We start from the raw sequence: 21426 nt of genomic DNA, 5'->3' as shown, positions 1-21426 counted from the left end.
GTTTATATGCTGTTTTGAGCTTTATGAAAGGGGAGATTATGAGCTAGATAATGAGTTCTAAAACAAAAACAAAATGGTATTTGCTGTTCTTTCCTATTTCTGTTGTGCCCAAACAAATGCAGCTTTTCATTTTGTTGTTGTTTTTTTTTTAAAAAAAAAATCATTTGAACAGGAATGTGTATTCCTGGTGAGTATTGTTCTACTTAGACAGGGTCCCAGGTGGCTCTAATAGCACCTTTTAAATTGTCTTCCATACCTAAATACTGTAATCGGGAAAAAGGTTCATCAAATTAAATAAATTCAGTGCAATCAACCGTTTTAACAGCAATGACAATCCATATACAAAAATACAATTAAATCCATATAATTAGAAATCTTACCATTAGGGAAGGGGGAATCATGATTGGATGAAACTTGGGAGATTGGTTTTAAAACTGTTGCTTCTTGGTTACCTTTGGATTTTTCTCCCCTGCTTACTAAATAGGCTTTAGTTGGACTGCATTGTGTGTCTATATTATAATGATATGAAAGACAGTTGATTAGCTGATGCACCCCAACCTCTCTTGTGAGCATCAGGAATCTGCATTAATGCCAATAGTCTTGGAAACATGACACTTCTAAAATAAATTATTCTTTTAAAATTGTCCATCACTTAGCAAACGCTTCGGAGGGTTTTTTTGTTTTTGTTTTGCTCACCGTGAATCCATTTCTTTTATGACCACAGGTGCAAGGTACCTTTTCATGTCTGAATATATATATATATATATATATATATATATATATATATATATATATATATATATATATATATATATATATATATATATATATATATATATCCCAATAGTCAGCCTTTATTGGCACTGAAATATATTTAATGCAGCTGTGGTATTATTGCCTATAAGTGGTTTTGAATTGCTTCTTGCAGAAAAGCAGTCTTTTTTTCTTTTTGGCAAGCAGTAACTCTACCTCTTGGAGAATCTTTTTTTTTTTTTTTTTTTTTTTTGGTTTTTTAATGTTTTATTCAATCGAAAAACAGCATACAAAGAGTTACAACATTTGTAATCTTACAAGCGAACGGAAAAGAGAAAAAAAAAAAGAAAAAAAAGGCAATAATATATACTGCTGTGATTATTAGTCATAGTCGTCCTTGAGAAGGGTCATCTGTAGTTTTATATCCGCAATTGGCAATTTTAACCAAACTCACAAAGTTCTCATTCTAAATATTTCATACAAGAAACCAAATTGTATATAATTTAACATTAATAATAAGGAATTTGTCAAACATTTAATTTACTAACACAGATTCTTGCCTGTTTCCCTCATACCATCTATAAAATTTCTCCCACTTCATTTTGGCCTCTGATTCAGAGTCCCCTTTCAACAAACTCGAAAGTATATCCATTTCTGCTGCATTAAAAATCTTATCCACCACCTCCTCTATTTTGGGGCACTTCTCTTGTCGCCAATATCTGGCGAAAATTGTCCTTGCAGATGTAAGAATATACATCGTCACCTGAATATCTTCTTTGGGGATTACTTTTCTAACGAAAGATAATAACATCAGTTCTGGTTTAAATTGGATGTCAATTTGTAATATTGCCTTTAAGAGCTCGTAAACCATTATCCAGAATTTATTTGTGACTTTACAATTCCACCAGATGTGGAAAAAGGAGCCTATTGCCGAGCCGCATTTCCAGCACTTTGGTGAGATGGATTTATCTATTTTGGAGAGTTGTAGAGGAGTAATGTACCATCTGTGAAAGATTTTAAAAGAATTTTCTCTGAGATTTATTGGTTTAATGTATTTATAATTTAGCCTCCAGTAGGAATCCCATTCTTCTAAATCTACAGTCTTCTGCAGGTTTTGCGCCCACTTTATCATTGGTTCCTTTACCACCTCATCTTCTAGCTTAATTTGCATCAAATAGTTATAAACTTTTTTAATAACTTTTTCATCCTCTTTAACTAATATCTTGTCAAAGTCAAAATTATCTTTAGTGAAGCCCTTAGGCTTGTCCATGTTATATTTTGCAACTATTTGATTCCTCGTCCACCAATCGAACTTTACCCCTCTGGATTCAAGATCTTCATTCGTTCTAAGATTATCTTTCTCGTCTAATATATCTGAATATCTAGCCTTTCTATTAAGATGCCATAATTGAGGTAGAATTGAAGCTTCTTCGGGGGATAACCATCTCGGGGTTTTAACATAAACTTTTCTTTTTACCTTTAACCAGGTCTCTAGAATAGTTTTACGTATTAACTGGTTCTTAAAATAGTTCTGTCCCTTGGAAACATACCAAAGGTTCGCATGCCACCCTGCGTGAAGATTGAAACCCTCAAGAGCTAAAATTCTGTTGTTCTCCAATAAGATCCACTCTTTTAACCAAAGCATAACACAGGCAATGTGATATGATTCCCAATCCGGGAGTCCTAAGCCACCATTTTCCTTTCTATCTTTCAATAATTTCCATTTCACTCTAGGTTTTTTTCCTAGCCATATAAATTTTTTAATTAATTGGTCCAACTTATCAAAAAAGGGTTTCTTTATCACAAAATTGATTGTTTGAAACAAAAACATGACTTTAGGTAAAATGGTCATCTTGACAAGTGCAACTCTACCCATAAAAGAGATCTTTAAATTTGCCCATTTTTTTAATAGGGATTCAATCTCTTTTAACAGTGGTCCACAGTTATTTTCATAGAGATTACTACATCTGCCTGTGAATTCTATGCCCAAGTATCTAACTTTTGGGTGATTACTAAACCCTGTTTTTGTCTCCAATTCCTTTATCCTTTGTGGTGACATATTTTTGGTGAGTATTTTGGATTTCTGTTTGTTTATTCTTAATCCTGCCACAGACCCATATTCCGCCAATTCTTTTAGCGTTTCGTCTATAGTCACCTTATTATTTTGTAGAATCAGGGCCATGTCATCTGCGTATGATAAGACTTTATAGGATTCCCCTTTGACATTCAATCCTGAGATTTTATCATTAGCTCTTATAGAAGAGTTTAAGACCTCCAAGGACAGAATAAAAAGTAACGGTGAGAGCGGACAGCCCTGTCTCGTCCCCTTATGTATTATTATCTCCTCGGTCAGACTTCCATTTATTATTATCTTTGCCGTTTGATCTTTGTAGATAGCCTGAATATTTTTGGTAAACTGTTCCTCAAAGTCCATTATTTCTGATAAACGAAACATAAACCCCCAATTAAGATTATCGAATGCTTTTTCGGCATCGATAAAAAACAATAGCATTTCCTTTTCCCTATGAACCTCATAATATTCTAAAATGTTTGATACAATTCTTATATTGGTTCTCAAATGTCTCTTTGGTAGAAAACCTGCCTGATCCTCATGTATTAATGTTTTTAATATCTTCTTCACTCTGTTGGCCAAAATCAACGCATAAATTTTATAATCTACGTTTAACAGCGAGATCGGCCAATAGTTTCTAATCTGGTCTAAGTCAGTTATGGTTTTTGGGATTAAGACTACATTGGCCCCATTCCAAGAGTCTGGAGTCTTACATACACTCCAGACTTCATCAATAAGAAGTTTAAAATGTGTTATCAGGGTCTCTTTCAGCATTATATAATATTCAGCGGGGAAGCCATCCGGTCCCGCTGCTTTATGTTTCTTGAGTTTAGACCAAGCTTCTTCTAATTCTAACATCGTGGGAGAATGGCCCAAAATTTCTTTCTGATCCTTAGTTAGTCTTTGTGTTACCTTTTGTTTAAGATACCTATCTTGTGCGTCCCCGTCGATATCACTGCCTCTATATAGCTGAGTATAGAAATCACAGACTATACGTTTCATCTCTGCTAGAGATGTTTTTTGATTACCTTCTTTATCCTTCAGGGTATTTATTATTTTCCTCTCTCTCTCTTTTCTGACTTTGTAGGCTAACCATCTCCCTGGCTTATTCGCATTTTCAAAAAACTGTTGTTTGGAGTATCTGACCTTTTTCTGCATCTCTGCCAAAAATATTAGGTGGACCTTATGTTGCAACATCTTTAATTCTGATTTCATTTCTTGTAAGGTCGGTTTCTCTTTTAGCTGTCTTTCTTTTATCTTTATTTTTTCTGTTAAATCTGTTAGGGTTCTATTTTCCTCCCGACTCTTAAAAGCATTGTAGCTGATAGCTATACCTCTCATGTATGCTTTACTCGTTTCCCATAAGGTTGTATAAGAAATGTCTTCCTGTGTATTTAATTGAAAAAAGGCCTTCAACTCTTTTCTGGCATGTTTAATAAATTCTTTATCCTCTAACAGTTTTGGATTCATTCTCCACCCTGGACTTCTCTTAACATCTCTCATTGCCATGATAATGGGATTATGGTCAGCAATTGTGTTGGGGAGGATTTCTACTTCCTCAATTAATTTCGTTAAGTTTACTGAGATCCACATCATGTCTATACGAGACCATGAGTTGTGTCTACAGGAAAAGAAAGTAAAATCATTTTTGTCCGGATTTAGAGTTCGCCAAATGTCTACTAAAGTAAATTCTTCTACCAGCCTAAAAAAGACCTCCGGTAGGGTATTACTTCCGGATCTTCTAGAGCTTCTATCTAGCTTTGGGCATGAAACCGCGTTAAAATCACCCAACAGACATATCCTATCATAATCTTGAGTTCTGATTTCCCTATAAAGATCCTTATAAAACTTGTTCTGTTTGTCGTTTGGTGCATATATATTAACCAATAAGATTTTCAAAGATTCTTTAACGATTTCTATCCCCTGAAATCTTGCATCTTCCGATTGAAAAACCATTCTGGCTTGCAAGTTCCCTCTAACATAAGTAACTAATCCTCTTTTTTTCTTTTGTGCTTCAGAGGTTATAAATGCCCTACCTAGTTTTTCATTCCGTAATAGCCATTCATCTCTCTTTCTCAAATGTGTCTCCTGCAAACATATAATATCTGAATTTATTTTCTTTAATTGCAAAAATGTACGTCTTCTTTTGTTTGGGGAATTCAAACCATTAACATTCAACGAAATAAATTTTAACTTGTTCATTCTTATTTGGGGAAGGAAAGAAAGGAAAAGAAAGAACCGGCTTTTTATTCACCTGGAAAGTTTTTCTTTTTTCTCTGCGCCCTAGTTTCTCTCTGAGACCTTTCCTCTCCCTGTACTTCCCCCTCCTCTCTTTCGCTTGAGGAGGCCGGATCATCCGGTTCTCCCACGCCACTTGAATCAGTCTTGTCCTGTTTTTCCCTGAATTTGCCTCTCTCTCCTTTCCATACCCAAGATTTAGCTTGGTTTATCAAAAAATCTTCCGCCTTCTCATAAGAATCTATCTTGTATCTTGTTCCCCTATGTGTAAACAGCAGCCCCTCTGGGAACAGCCATCTATACATGATCCCTTGATTTTGTAACATTGCCACTAAATTCGCATATGGTTTCCTTTTATACCTTATTGCCCAAGGGATCTCTCTCATCACTTTGATCCTAGTTCCTTTAACCATGAGTGGAACCTCCCTTATTTCTCTCCAAATTTTTTCTTTAATACATCTTCTCACAAACTTTACATGGACTTCCCTCGGAAGATCGTTTTTCCTTGCATACTGTGATCCCACTCTTATTATATAATCAATTTCTTTTTCTATCTCCTCCTGGTCTTTCCTTATAATGTTTGTAAGTGCCTCTGTTACCATCTCCATTAAATTCTCGCCTTTGTCCTCAGGGATATTAACTAATCTGAGTATGTAATCTGCTTGGCCCTGTTCCAATTTGGCCGTTTTAATATCTTGTTCTTCTTGTTTGCTTGCAATTTCTCCTATCCTTAGGTCGGTTTGTTTGAACTTCCCTTCTATTGACTTTGTAATTTTGACCACTTCAGCAATATCCTTCTTGGTATCCTTGCACTTATCATCTAAAGCTTCTATTTTGTTAGCAAGACTCTCTATCTGATTGCTTAATACAAGTTGAGTCTGCTTCAAATTCTCAAGATAAAATTGTTGCATTTCTTTGAGGGCTTCCTGAGAGATTGACGCCCCTACTGATTTGGGTTGGCCAGGTGAGAACTTAGCTTTAGCCTGCTGAGACATTTTAAACAATTCTACAAAGCTCTACAAAAACTACGGCTGGTATTATAAATCAGCGTTCTGGCCACCACCTCCACCTCCACCCCTACCTACATTGAAAGCAAAAATACAAAGTCTGCAAAGTCTGCAAAGTCTACAAAAGAAAGAAAAAAAAATACAAATCTGCAGAGAAAGAGAGAGGCTCTCCCACTTCACCTCCCACTCCCCTTTCACTCCCCACTTCCCTCTTCACCTCCCCCAACCAAAGTTCTTCTGATAAGAAAAAAAGGAAAGGAGAAAACTATATAGTTAAAACGGAAAGAAGGGGAGGGGGGAGAGGGGATAAATATTGAAAAACCAAGTCCAAGTTCGTTTCAAAGCCGTTTGAATCTCTGTAGCTCAGCCTTTTCTAATGAGTAATATCTTCCAAGATTCTTGCAACAAGTCCCAGCTCAAATTCTATAAAGTTTACAAATCACCAAATCGCTCCCTTCCTCTCCGTCTCTCCCTCAGTCCAAAACTCTCTTCATCTCCAGTTTCGCTCTGTCCTTTTTAAACTCAAAAAAAATAGCTTGAAAAAGGTAACAATAAGGTCCAGATAGTGAAGACTGGGTATTAAGAAGTCCACCAGTCGGGAAGCCCGCCAACCGAAGGGATAAGGGAAAAAGAAAAACACAACTTGAGTTTCTACCGTCCCTTCTAGCGCCAACGCCTCTGGCTCCTTCTTCTCCCTCACGCCGCCGCCATTTTCGGATCCACCGCAAAGAAAAGACAGACTAGAGCCTTCCTCCTCTGCCGTCCGGGTTAATTTGATCCAGGGAAGTCTTCCTCAGCAAAAACGTAGTGAGACCGCCAAGCAGACCGAGTCCAAGTTGGAAAACCTCTTTATTTCCTAGAACCGCCTTCCAAACAGAGCCCTCCTCATACCGGCGGTCGGAGCTGAGTCGCCTTAGCGGCGCCTCTCGGCTTCGGGACAGGAAAAGAGGGCGTAGTGCTTGGGGAGCCAAAAGACCCCTTCCAGCACTTCCCTCAGCCCCCTCGGTGCACTGCCTCCAACGACAGGAGGTGTGTGCGGGCACACAAGCCCCCCTAGAAGCCGAGGTTCGGCGCGTCTCAACGGAGCTCACCGCACAACGCAGCCGCCTCGCCCCGCCATTGACCGGAAGCTCCCCGCCATTGACCGGAAGCTCCGGAGAATCTTTAATACCTACAGTATGGTGTAATGCTTAGCGTGTAAGACTAGAATCTGGGAGAACCAGTTTCAAATCCCCTTGGTGCCAACAAAGCTCATGTGGTAACCTTGGCCCAGTTACTCTTTCTTGGCGTGGCCTACCTCACAACACTGTAGTTAGTGTGAGGATAACATGGAGGAGGGGATAAGCTGGTTCAGAGCCATGGTGGGGAGAGCAGCAGGGTATAAATATCTAATGAATTAGATTCATACTTGAGTGACTTGGCCAAATGGCTCTTAAAGGATCCAAAAGCTGAGGTTCACTGTGCTCGGATTCAGAAATTAATTTTAGAAATTTTCTTTATAAAGCCAGAATGACTAAAAAATGTTGTGCAGCCCAGAACACAACTCCAGAACAATAAAGGCACAAACCTGGGAAAACCTACATTTCTCTTCTACAGATTTATGGGGATTCTGTCATGCTTTGTTTCATAATTTTGTATTTATGATGGGTTGTTGTATTGTATTGTATCTGTTATGAGCTGCTTTGGGGACTTCTGTAAAAATGGGCTATACACTTAAGAATAAATAAAATGTATTCATAGAGTAGGTGAAATTGATGTGCAGAAGCACACAGACAGTACTGATTTCCCCACAATATGTTTACCACTCAAATCACAGCACCTCAGACACTCAAAACCGCTTCTTTCAAAACCTGCCTAACATTCATCTGGCCAGACAACTGATCTCAGCTCTGGGCCCCTCTCAAAAGGATGCAGGGGGTTGGATCCAAAAGGGAAGAGGGACCACTCAAAGAGGTTGTGCTGGGCATTATGGGACCTGCATGAACAAAAAACATATTGGGCAGGAGTCATAGGAAGAAAGGAAATTGGACATGATTGAATGAAAATGCTGGCTGGATCCAAACCATTGTTGTAGTTCGCTGGAGAGTGAAGTATGAATGCCTGAAATGGCACTGGGTTGGACCCTGCTTTCAGCTAAGTTGATGAATGGGAAGGGACGTTGCTGCAGCAGAGGGAGGCTTGTTCAATTAGTGGAAGGGAGTCTTGGGTTTGAGGTGGCCAGCAGATGCTGGGGGCAGTAGTGCACCCAGCTGGCATTGCACCAACATGTGACATCGCCTCTGGTGCAAAACTGGAAATGATGCCCTTGAGTTGTGGCAGAGCTCTAGGATTCTGGGAGTTGGCCCAAACCATAGAGCTTTGGGTGAATCCTAGGATGTTCCCAGGTGTGATGCCAGCAGTTTCTCCCACTGGCCTGTGAAGTGGTGAAGAGTAATGGGAACAGATGCTGGGAGGTCTCTTGCTGTACTGGGAGAGGTAGTGGTCCCCTCACTGGGATTCATCCCATTGTCTTCAAACAAGAGCATTGTTAGAAATCCCCTGGAGACAATGTGACTGTAGCATCTGCTCCTGTAGGGACAGGTTTGCATGCAATCAGCTGTAGGTTAGGAAGCTTGAGGCTGCAATCCCCATACCTCAAATCCTGTAGACTCTAGGAGAATAGTCCTGAAGGAATTCCATAAATCTTTGCAGTAATTTTGTCAGTGATTTGTAGGTTGCAGCCATAATACATTTCCCTTTAGAAATTTTTAAAAAAAAACAGAGAGAAGGAAGGGTGCAAGAAATACAACTTTTGAATTGAGCAGGTGAGCAATCAACCTTCACCCCCTCCTATTGGTTTGGATCACAGCTAGGTTATTTCCATTGGAGGGGGCATTACAGTAGATCGTACTCTTATTTATTTGTGCTAAGCATTTCAAATGCTGTCAGAGGAGCTGTCTTGCTGAGCTGTCAGAAATCTATAAATAAATATGGACAATTCAAATTAAAATTCTTAACAATTTTCCTTATCTCTCTCCCCCCCCCTCCCCTTTACAGCATATCCTATTCGGTGCACGTCTCTGAGGATTATCCAGGTAAAGTGTTACTCTTTTTTTTTTTTTTTGCGTTGCTGCCCTTTTAAAGATTCTGCTGAAGGTCTTTGAAGCTCCTCGGAGATGGTGCCCCCAGATCACCTTTGTGTTAATCGTATTTCATTAGCACCTTCATTTGCACAGTTATTTCTGCTTTTCACCCTTCCTTTGTAAGCAGGGTGAAAATGAAAGAATCTAATAAGAATCTAATCTCAGTATGGGGAGTTGTATGTGCATGTCTCTGTGTGTGTATGAAGGGAGAGGGAGAGACACTAACACAGCTACTCATCTTGATCTACCTTCTAGTATTGTGGTCCCAAACCAAGGCAATAGGATTGAGATGGTCTCTGTTTCACTGTATAGCATATCCTTCAGAGAAGATCCTGGTTTCCATGCCTAATGATGTTGAGGTTCAAGGCAGGGTTTGAATGTAGACTCTTGGAACAAGCACAGAGACAGAAATGCTGGACAAATGTTTCTTGGTTTCTAGTCCACTCCCAGCAGCAACAGCAGCAAAGGTGATTACAGTGGGTGCGGTTAGGTCAGCCATGGTTGAGGGAGCACATGTAAACTTGATAAGGCAATGGCACTGCTGTGTGATTAATGTACATCTGTGTTCTCCTGCTATAGCAGGAAATCTCCCAGTATGGGCTCCCTGTTCCCTGCTGCCATTGTTCACTGTTCAGGAGTAGGGGAGTTCTTCAATGTCGTGCTGATTTACTGTGTCACTTCTGACACAAAACTGGAAGTGATGTCCTTGTGTCAGCAAAATACTGTTGGATTCACCAGAAACGCTATGATTTAACCATGGAGTTTTGGGAGCCTCCTAGAGCATCATTCCAATGTGGTGATACCACTGCTGGTTTTGCACTGGAAGTGACATCACTCATCAGCATGACATGTGCTGAAATTGTCCCCACCCCCAGAGCAACATTAATCTCCAAATTTGATTTAGTCTGAGTACCCAATGATGCAGCAATAGAGCAATTGGCTGAGGAAGGCACAGAATATACTAAGAACTAGTTATGCATTGTATTATAGACATGCCAATAAAATCATGAGCTCGAGAATGGTAAAAAGACTACAGTCCATTTGATCCTACTACTTTGTAATAATCAGGCTGTGGATGAAGTGGAAGCTGTAATGGGCATTTTAAAGAATTAATTATAAGGATGATAAAATTAAAGAAGGATTGTGCTCTGGGAAAAAAAGCTTACAATACACCGTGTAGAGGCAAAATGTTCCATTACTGGAAATCAATACAATGTACCACAACAACTCCTTCAGGAGTCGTTACAGTTTACAGAGTATGTTCAAATGAATGTGGGAGAGCTAATGCCCACTGACATACCTAGGCCACAGAAACATCAGTGTTTTCTTATGCTAATAGTCTGAGGCTTGAATTAGCAAGCCCTAGTCTGAGGCTTAAACTGGCTGCTTTCCTTTTTCTAATTGTGGGTAATGGACTTCTGATTGAAATGCCTGATAATTCCACGGCCTCCGGAAGATGGAACTCCTTCTGTGAACTGAAGCTTTCTGAGGCTTTGTTGGGGCTCTTTGCCAGCATTGGGGCAAGCCTCTCTGACTGAGAACAAGAGGAAGTAAATAAAGAACAAATGGGCCTCTTTGTTTCAGACTTCATTTGTGTCTGGCAGAGGGGTTAAATAAATGGTTCCCAAAGGGAAGGGGGGGCAAGAGACAGGGGGGGGAAGCATTTTCAAGTTTCCAAATGGGACAAAATCAATGAAGGTTAAAAAGAAGTAGTTAGGAACTTTGACTAAGTGGGTAATGGATGGCAGCCTAAATCCATAAAACTGATTGTTGAGTATGCTTTTACTGCACATTCATCGAGGTGAGGGAGGGGCTATTTTCACTACTTATGTTGTCTAAGTCTGGCTTGTCGAAGCAACCCCCTCTGGTCATTGTTGATAGTGCTTGCAAAGATTGATAGATGCTTGTCTGGATCATCTGTCTTGCTCATCTTTTAGTCAGTGCACTACTGATGGTAAATTTTATTTGGGACAGTTGGTTACCTGTTTCATCATGGTTCTAATGCTGTGCCCTATTCCACCAAGTTTTAGAGGTTCTAGAAAATAGGGACAGTCTTTAGTACACAGGAACTATTGGAAAGTATGAAAGATTGCTAGCTCTGAGTTTGGAAATACCTGGAAATTTTGAAGGTGGAGCCTGGGGAGTGTGGGGTTTTGGAGAGAAGTACAGTGCACAGTGCCATAGAGTCCACCCTTCAAAGCAGCCATCTTCTCCAAGAGACCTGATTTCTATTTTCTAGATATCAGTTGCAATAATGGGAGATCTCCAGGCCCACCTGGAGGTTGGCAACCCTATTTTATGCATAGTGCATAATATATTTATATTTATCTGCTCTGATTGAGTCATGGGTGGGGAGGACCTTCATGGAAAAAACTGTGAGGCACCCATGAGTGTATCTGAGCCCATGTGCATTTACATGACACAAATAATTCCCTTCCTTTTTAGCTGATGCTAGGGGATGACTGAGAGGAGGACCTGAATCTGTACCATGGAAAGAGTTGTAGCAGCAGAGGCCACTAATTTGTGGCACCCCGTGGTATTATTTATCTTCCCCAAGGTGTTTTCTACATGGAGTCATGCTTATATATTTCCCCACTGCTGCTGTGGCTATTAATATAGCACAACAGGAACAAGCCTTCCACACAGCAAGTTTCCCTGGTTTTTGGTGTTTGTTTTTAAATCAATGATTTAATGGTGTTATATTGTTATGCCATAACACTAAAGTATTCATCAGATTCTCTGAATTCCCAGCTTTCATTAAAATAATACCAAGTATCTAGTTCATATATATAGTGGTTCAAGACTTACTGGGTTTTTTATTAGAAAAACAAAAACTGAGTTCAGAGAACCTAATGAATATTTTGGTACAATGGCATATCAATGTAGTGTTATTAAACCGCCAATTAAAACAAATACTAAGGAAAACTGCTATGTGACTATTTCAAATGTGAACTGATGCCACTTCTGGGTTTCCCCCAGAAGTTGTGTAATGTTATGATAGAATCATAGAGTTAGAATCATAGAAGAGACCTCCAAAGTAATATAACCCATCCTCCTGCACAATGTAAGATATTCATAAGTACCTCCCCCCACACACCCAGTGATCCCTATCCAGAAGATGGGAAAATCATGATGCTGTTGAGTTCTCACATCCCCCCCTGTCACGGCTGGGGCCGGGTCAGGCAAAGTCCAGAGGCAGTCCGAGGTCTGTAGCCAGTAAGCAGGAGGGTCCGAGGCGCCAAATCCGAATCACTGTAGAAGTATCGCAGGTCTGAGGTCCAGAAGCCGAGGTCAGGGAGTCCAGAAGTCCAAAGCCAAAGTCAGGGAGTCAGGAACCAAAGTCAAGCCGGAGTGGATGCTAGAATGTCAGGGAGATGACTAGTTGCTTCCACAAAGCTTCCTCCCAAAGCCCACAGCTATATAGCCCTCTGCTGGCTGTTGCCCGTTTGGGCTAATTGCTGGCTCAGGGAGGCAGCCAGGATCCTGTTACCACTCAAGCATCCTTGCTCTTAGAAGGGCCAGAATCCTCTCAGAACTCAGGGCTCAGGGAGCGTCTTGCTTGTGAGCGTGCCGCCCTCCTCCGATCCCTGAGGTCCTGCCGGAGGCGGTCACGCACACGAGCCACCCGAGAGGGCGAGGCAGGGGGGCTGGGATCTTCTCCAGCAGGAGGCAGGGGCACTGGTGCAGGTGGCAGGGGCACAGTTTCCTCATCAGACTCAACTTCCTCTGAAGGGTCCCCAGCACCCATGACACTATCCCCCCCCCCAGGGCCCCCCTCCGTCGAGGGACCTGGAAGGTCGGGGTGGTCGTTGTGGAACTGGTGCACCAAGTCCGGGGCATGAAGATTGTCCTCGGGCTCCCAAGACCGGTCTTCTGGGCCGTATCCCTCCCAGTCCACCAGGTACTGGAGGCCTCCACGATGGTACCGGGAGTCCAGGATCTGGCGCACCTCATATTCTTCCTCGTCATCCACCAACACTGGTGGTGGCGGCGGTGGGGAAGGAGTCCGAGCTGGGTCAGGGGGTGCAGCCGGAACAAGGAGGGAGCGATGAAACACGGGGTGAATGCGGAGGTGGGGTGGCAACTGGAGCCTGAAGGCGACGGGGTTTATTTGTTCAACGACGGGGTAGGGTCCAATGAACCGTGCATCCAGCTTGTGAGACCGACCAGGCCGGCGCAGGTAGCGAGTTGAGAGCCACACCTGATCCCCCGGCTGCACTGGAGGGCCTTCTTGCCTCTTTCGGTCCGCAGCCCGTTTATATGCCTCCTTGGCTTGCTGTAGCTGCTCTCGGAGCAAGTCTTGGCTGGCACGGAGTTCTTGCAGGTAGGCATCGACGGCGGGGACATTCGTGGGTGGTAGGATCGCTGGGAAGAACCGAGGGTGGTACCCGTAGGTTGCAGCAAACGGGGTCATTTGGGTGGATGAATGGACCGCGTTGTTGTATGCAAACTCCGCTAGGGGCAATAGAGTGGTCCAGTCATCCTGCTGGTAACAGGTGTAACAGCGGAGATATTGCTCTAGCGTGGCATTGGTGCGCTCTGTCTGGCCATCTGTCTGTGGGTGGTAGGCCGAGGACAGGTGCACTCGGGTACCCAGGCTGGAATGGAGGGCTTGCCAGAACCGAGAGGAGAACTGAGGGCCCCGATCGGAGATCAGATGGGCTGGGAGTCCATGCAGACGAAAGATGTGTTGCAGGTAAAGCTGGGCCGTCTCCTGAGCTGTGGGGAGTTTCGGGCACGGAACAAAGTGGGCCATCTTGGTAAATAGGTCGACGACCACCCAGATACAAGTCTGACCCTTGGAGCGTGGAAGTTCCGTGATGAAGTCCATCGAGATGGTATCCCAGGGTCCTGAAGATGTGGGCAAGGGCTGCAGCAACCCTGAGGGTTTGGCTGGGATGTCTTTGGCCCGTCGGCAGACGTCACAGGAGCTGACATAGCGGGCAACATCAGCGCGAACTCGTGGCCACCAGAATTCCCTTGTCAGCAAGTGGGTGGTCTTATGCTGTCCAAAGTGCCCGGCGGGTAACGAGTCGTGGGTCAGGCGTAGCACTTCTGCCCGCAAGGGCCCGGGCGGCACATAGAGGCGTTCGCGGTGTAGCAAGAGGCCGCCTCGAGTCGTGAACTCCCCTGTTGGGTCATCTTGGAGAGCCTGGAGGTGTTGCTGGACCCAGGGATCATTGGCCTGGCTAGCCCGAATGTCCTCCACGAGTGCTGGTGAAGTGGAGGTGGCTGCAAATACTGAGGGCGGCAGGATTGGAGCAGCGGGCGCGGTCTCAGTTGAGGCAGGGGCGTATTCCGGTTTCCGGGAGAGCGCGTCTGCTTTCCGGTTCTGGGTATGGGGGATGTAGGAGATCCGGAAGTCGAAGCGAGAGAAGAATAGGGACCACCGGATCTGGCGCTGGTTGAGACGGCGGGTGGTCTGGAGGTGTTCCAAGTTCCGGTGATCGGTGAGCACTTGAATAGGGTGGCGAGCCCCTTCGAGGTAATGTCGCCAAACCTCAAACGCCGCCTTGATCGCGAGCAACTCCCTCTCCCAGATGGTATAGTTCCTCTCTGCAGCAGTGAGCTGCCGCGAGTAATAGGCGCAGGGCTGTAGTGGCTGGGACGGCTCCTCGCGCTGGGACAGCACTGCTCCCAGGGCCACGTTGGAGGCATCAGCTTCCACCGTAAAGGGAAGCTGGGGGTCGGGGTATCTCAGGAGTGGCCCGGTGGCAAAGCGAGTCTTCAGGGTGGAGAAGGCGTTATCGGCCTCTGGGGACCAGTGGAAGGGTTCTTTGGGGCGGAGTAGTTGAGTCAGGGGTGTGGTCAGGGATGCGTAGGCCGGGATGAATTGCCGATAGTAGTTGGCAAAACCGAGGAACCGCTGCAGGTCTTTGCGATTCTGAGGAGCCTGCCAGGTCAGGACCGCTTCTACTTTTTTCGGGTCCATGAGGATCCCCTGCGGTGACACGATGTGCCCAAGGAACTCGACGGAGCGCAGGTCGAAGTCGCACTTCTCCAGCTTGGCGTAGAGACCATGGGCTCGTAGGCGCTGCAGGACCTGGCGGACGTGCTCGGCGTGCTGGGCAGGATTGCGGGAGTAAATTAGGATGTCATCCAGGTATATGATCGCGAAGCGGTCGAGCAGGTCCCGGAATATGTCATTCATGAACCTCTGGAAGACAGCGGGGGCATTGGTCAGTCCGAAGGGCATTACCAGGTGCTCGTACTGCCCATATCGGGTCCCAAACGCGGTCTTCCATTCGTCTCCGGGCCGTATGCGCACCAAATTGTACGCTCCACGGAGGTCCAGCTTGGTGTAGATTTGGGCCCCCTTTAGGCGATCCAAGAGTTCAGGGATCAGTGGTAGAGGGTACCGGTCGCGGATGGTGATCTTGTTCAGGGCCCGGTAGTCATTGCACAGCCGGAGCTCCCCACTTTTCTTCTTCACGAAGAGCACTGGAGCAGATAGGGGAGAGGTTGAGGGTCGGATGAATCCGCGTTTCAGGTTCTTGTCCAGGAAGTCTCGCAGAGCTGCCAACTCCGGCTCCGACATTGGGTACAGACGCCCCACCGGGAGTGGTGCCCCAGGTACCAAATCAATGGCACAGTCGTAGGGCCGGTGGGGGGGAAGCTGATCAGCTCCTGTCTCTTCGAAGACATCAGCAAAGTCCACATACTTCTGAGGGAGCTGAGGACCACCACTCGGGATGCCAGCTGCTAGAGTGGTGGGAGGAGTCAGATGGGGGCATGGGTCTCGGAAGCGTAGTTCCTGCTGGGCCCAGTCCACGATGGGGTTGTGCAGCTTCAGCCAGGAAAGGCCTAGAATCAGCGGGGAGCGAGGCATGCGGGCGACATCAAACCGCAGCTGTTCTTGGTGCTGCTGGACGTGGAAGGTGATGGGACAGGTCTCCTGGGTGACGGGGCCAGAACGGAGGAGGCGCCCGTCAATAGCCTCCACCAGCGACGGAATCCCTTTTGTCTGCACAGGGATCTGGTGCTGCTTCACAAAGGCGGCATCTATAAAACAGTGGGCCGCTCCCGAGTCCAGCATGGCATACACGAACAGCCAGCGTTCGTCAGGCAGACGGAGTTTGACTGGTAGCAGGAATGGCCCTGGGGTATCAGCCCGCTGTTCGGAGGACCCAGCTAGTCGCCCCAGGCTGGGGGGTCCACTTACGCCTGGGGCTGCCCTTTTGGCGGCGGTGGCAGCGAAGGTCCAGGTATCCGATGCTTAGCAGGGCAGCCAGAGGCATAGTGGCCTGCCGTGCCGCAGTAGAGGCACAGATTCTGCGTGCGGCGTCTGGTCTTTTCCTCTGGGGTCAGGCGGGGTCGAGCAGCTCCAAGCTGCATAGGCTCATCCTTGGTGCTGGTACTAGCTGGGGACGGGCGAGGAGCCAGGTAGCACGGCGCAGGGAGCTGGCGCCCTCTGGTCTTGGCTTGGCGGCGACTTTCCAGGCGGCCATCGATGCGGAGGCAGAGGGTGATAAGTTCTTGGAGCGTGGGTGGCTGCTCCACCCTGGCCAGTTCATCCAGGACCTCCTCTGCCAACCCCTCAGTAAACTGGTCCATCTGGGCAGCCTCATTCCACGCCAAGTCCTGGGTCAGGAGCTTGAATTCAGTGGCATATTGAGCCACCGAGGAGTTGCCTTGTTTCAGTGCCCTGATCTTCCGGTTGGCTGTGGCTGCTTGGACTGGGTTTGAGAAAGCAGCAGACAGGTGGGCCTCAAACCCCTGGTAATCAGTCAGTAGGGGAGAGGACGCGACCAGTAAGGGTGTGGCCCATTTGGCCGCCTGCCCCTTTAACAGACTGATGACGAAACACACCTTGGTTTTGTCATTGAGGAAGTCCCGTGCTCTCAGTTCAAAGTACAGCCGACACTGTGCTAGGAAGGCAGGAAATTCTTCCACGGCACCCCCAAATCTGTCAGGTGGGGGAACTGGGCACTTGGCTGGAGCACTGGCCGCAGGTTGTTGCTGCAAGTGCACTACTGCCTGTGTTAGCTGCTGTACCTGGGCTTGGAGCGCAGCCAGTAGTTCTGTGGTTTCACTTGCTTCAGCATCCATCCTGTGGAGTGGGTGTTTGTCGGTGGAAGCAATCTGTCACAGCTGGGGCCGGGTCAGGCAAAGTCCAGAGGCAGTCCGAGGTCTGTAGCCAGTAAGCAGGAGGGTCCGAGGCGCCAAATCCGAATCACTGTAGAAGTATCGCAGGTCTGAGGTCCAGAAGCCGAGGTCAGGGAGTCCAGAAGTCCAAAGCCAAAGTCAGGGAGTCAGGAACCAAAGTCAAGCCGGAGTGGATGCTAGAATGTCAGGGAGATGACTAGTTGCTTCCACAAAGCTTCCTCCCAAAGCCCACAGCTATATAGCCCTCTGCTGGCTGTTGCCCGTTTGGGCTAATTGCTGGCTCAGGGAGGCAGCCAGGATCCTGTTACCACTCAAGCATCCTTGCTCTTAGAAGGGCCAGAATCCTCTCAGAACTCAGGGCTCAGGGAGCGTCTTGCTTGTGAGCGTGCCGCCCTCCTCCGATCCCTGAGGTCCTGCCGGAGGCGGTCACGCACACGAGCCACCCGAGAGGGCGAGGCAGGGGGGCTGGGATCTTCTCCAGCAGGAGGCAGGGGCACTGGTGCAGGTGGCAGGGGCACAGTTTCCTCATCAGACTCAACTTCCTCTGAAGGGTCCCCAGCACCCATGACACCCCCCAGCAGGAACTCATTTGCACATTAGGCCACATCCCCTGATTCAAAACCAGCTGGAACTGGGTTCCTGCTAAAAAAAAAAAAGCCCTGCACACCACCCCAGACTTCCACTGGATGCCAACCGCTGCTGCAACCTTGGGGGCTGAAGACTTTTTTTTTTAAAAAAAAATGGAAGCTGGACATTATGTTATATCAACATAACAATATTCAACTGCAGATTTGTTTTTAAGAAGTTGAAAAATCTGTAATAGTCTGGGGTGGGTGGGATGACTATTGCTGGGAGAAACTGTGGGGAAACCTGCCATGTAGAAACCCCACTGTTGCTGTGCTATATTGGTGGATGCACCAGTAACAGGGAAACCACACAAGCCCCTCCCTGACTGGAAAGAAGCTAAATAGAGGGGATCATGAACATGAACCTGTACCTTTGTGGTTCTTTCTGGAATTCTTTAATGTGTGAGAAGAGCTTCCTCCCTCCCCAAGATTCCCCTCAAAATTATGCTTTAAGCTGTGAAGGGGGACCCCTGAATAATTAATGAATACCCCTATAATAATGAATAAAAGCATGCTTATGCCTTCAAAAAGAGAAGTCTGATGCAATGTTAGAAGTACATGGCCTCAAGTGGGAGTGGATTCAAGGTTGTAAAGTAGATAACAAATAGGCCTCAGAGAAGCTTCTTGCAAGAGCTGATAACGCATGGAGACAGAAGGTAGAAGGAGAGCAAGGAGGGTGGAGAATGTTGAGTTAGATAAGCTTAGGCGGCCTGCCTGCTTGTTTTGGGTGTGAATAAAAACGGTCTGAATGAAAATAATTTTAACTTAGTCGCATTGGGCTTATGACTGGCTAAGTTCTGCTTTGGTGCCAAAGTAAACTCATTTCAACATAGTAAGAGTGCGGACCTCGTTATTTCTCTGCTTCAGCTGTTGCTTGCCCATGATTTATGCCTATTGTTTTTAGTGTTTTGCCCATTAAGTATATAGTTTCCTGTTGTGTAAACTGGATCAAGTTGCACAGTTAATTGTTAAATCCTGGGAGGGAAGGAGTAAGAAATTCCACTTGATTACAAAATACTTCCCTTTAAACCTAATATTGCTAAACTATGTAGCCTGGAGCTCTTTATCTGCCTTCTAATGTATAGCTATTGACTAACCATTGTCCAATGATAGTTGGCATAACTAAAGAGTGGTCATCAGCCAGCAAGACTGAAGTTGGAGGGATCTGTATTCTTGGTTCTTTGGGGGAGGACAGTGGGGGGGGCTTCTAGTGTCCTCGCCCCACTGATGGACCTCCTGATGGCACCTGTTTTGTTGTTGTTGTTGTTGTTTTGGCCACTGTGTAATACAGAGTGTTGGACTGGCCTGATCCAACATGGCTTCTCTTATTTTCTTATGAACCCCATTTAATCCCACTTTATTGCTCTTGAAGTTTGTCAGTTGAGCATGTTTGTCACTCAGCCTGAAAGAACCTGCTTTAATCACCAAAATTTGAGCTGTATAAGTGAGCTTGAGAAATTGTGTCTCCTCTCTCCTAAATAATAATAAACTGACTGGCCCCTCTATGGATAATGAAAACTCCAAAAACAGACTGCTCACAAGCTAAAAAGGGGTCTTATAACATACTTTGAGGATGTCCCAGGTATGCAGATGATGTGACTTGGGACATTAACCAGAAGAAAACCAGGACAACCCCCTCCCACCCCCAAAAAAGACTAAATAGACTCTAGAAGGAACAGCATGTTGAGAAGGTGCTATTTGAGGCTTTCAGAATTAGAAAATACTGGAGGGGAAGGTTTGAGGGTATGGGATTTCCGAGTTGCCCCTCCCGGTGATTCTTGATGGGCCTCCAGCTTACCCCTACTAAATAGTTTTGTTTTTGCTTTGCAGACAATACCTACGTGTCCAGTTCAGATAATGATGAAGATGTTTTAGTGACAACAGAGCCAATTCCCATAATTTTCCACCGAATTTCTACAGGTATTGCTAAAACACATACTTCATCCCTGAAATTTCAGAAACTTTCCCAGCCCAAAGTTGTCAACCATATCACAATACGAAGAAATCATTAAGCCTGTGGGCTTTTCTTGCCTCTTCCACAATACTAGAATTCAGGGGCATGCAATGGAGTTGATTGGGCATTAGATTCAGGACTGCCGAAAGAAAGCCCTGCTTCAAAGAACACATAATTAAATGACAGAATTCACTGACAAAATATGTAGTGACAGCCATTAGCTTTGATGGCCTTAAAAGGAGATTAGAGAGATTCATGGAGAATAGATCCATCAATAGCTATAACTTCGCATGCCAGTTGTTGGAAGGCAACCAAAGGCTTCTGTATCCTCCTCTCTGGGTATTTGTTTGGCGCCCTGGGAGACAGAATGCTGGACAATGGGCTGCTGGTCTGATCCAGCAGGCTCTTGTATTCCTGTGTGCCCTGTTGGTGGAGGGAGAGGGAGCACTAAGGCAGACAGTACATAGGCAGTGCAGTTTGGCTTCTGTAAGTGACGGGACAGTAAGCAAGAGCAAAGAAAGGAAGTTTGGCTACTGTAGTGCAGTGCAGCTTGGCTACTGTAAGTTGCAAGGATAGTAAGCAGGAGAAAAGGAAGGAAGTTCTTAAACAAAATGTGAGGTGGGGTTTTTGAGGGATGGCCAGATGGGTTACTAATATCATTTGACCCACGTATAGACAAAGACACAAAGTAACTTGAATAATGCATTTGCAAAGCCAGAATTTCTTAGGCCAGCTCCACTTGGATACAAAGGAGAGTTGCTGGTTTCCGTTGCACACTTTTTTGTCTGTAGCAATTCATTAATCTTGCTTTCTCAACCAAGAGCATATGACCAGTTTTCCCTTCATAAATGCAATTACATTCAGAATCCATGTTCTTTAGTTTTGCATAAATTATAATTACAGTCAACAGCTCAGATGTGATGTTATAGCATTCCTTTCATGCACTAGTTTTGAAATAGCACCACAGCACTTGCCAGGGAAAATGAAACATAGGATTTACAAAGGGATGAATAGGAGGTGCCACAGAAAACATCTTCCTGGAAAACATCCTCCCGGCGGCAAGCGGTTCACACCCTAATTGCCACATTTGAATTGCTTATCTTAGTGATCAAAGAAAGTGCCTCCCTGTCCTTGCTGGGATTTATTTATTTTAGAACATTTATACCCCGCTTTTCTTCCTAATGGAGACCCAAAGCTGTTTACAACTTCTTTCTCCTCTCCTCTGTTTTATCCCCGTAATAATCCTGTGAAATAGGCTAGGCTAAGAGTTTATGACTGGCTCAAGGTCACAGAGCAAACTTCCATGGCAAGGCGTGGATTCGACCCTGGATCTCACCAATCCTAATCTGATGTTCTGACCACTCTACCATACTGCCAGCTGTGTGTAGAGAAGACCATATGACCAATTTCTGCTTCATAAATGCAATTAAATTCAGTATCCATGTTCTTTAGTTTTACATAAATTATAATTACAGTCATCAGCAATGCTATAGCATTTCTTTCATCCACTAGTTTCGAAATAGCACCACAACACTTGGCCAGGGGAAAA

General features: G+C 45.1%; 1 protein-coding gene across 1 annotated transcript in view; it reads left to right on the top strand.

The window, feature by feature from the left end:
• PARP8 (poly(ADP-ribose) polymerase family member 8) overlaps nucleotides 1-21426 on the top strand; it is a 215665-nt gene that overhangs the window by 110845 nt on the left and 83394 nt on the right. Inside the window, exons 3-4 of the mRNA XM_060236017.1 lie at nucleotides 9106-9143; nucleotides 19754-19843. Of these exons, the coding sequence (XP_060092000.1) occupies nucleotides 9106-9143; nucleotides 19754-19843 (128 nt within the window). The remainder of the gene's footprint in view (nucleotides 1-9105; nucleotides 9144-19753; nucleotides 19844-21426) is intronic.

This window comes from Heteronotia binoei, chromosome 4, assembly GCF_032191835.1.
Source record: "Heteronotia binoei isolate CCM8104 ecotype False Entrance Well chromosome 4, APGP_CSIRO_Hbin_v1, whole genome shotgun sequence".
NCBI lineage: Eukaryota > Metazoa > Chordata > Lepidosauria > Squamata > Gekkonidae > Heteronotia > Heteronotia binoei.
The sequence above is the reverse complement of the archived record's forward strand: the minus strand, read 5'-3'. Positions and strand labels throughout refer to the sequence as shown.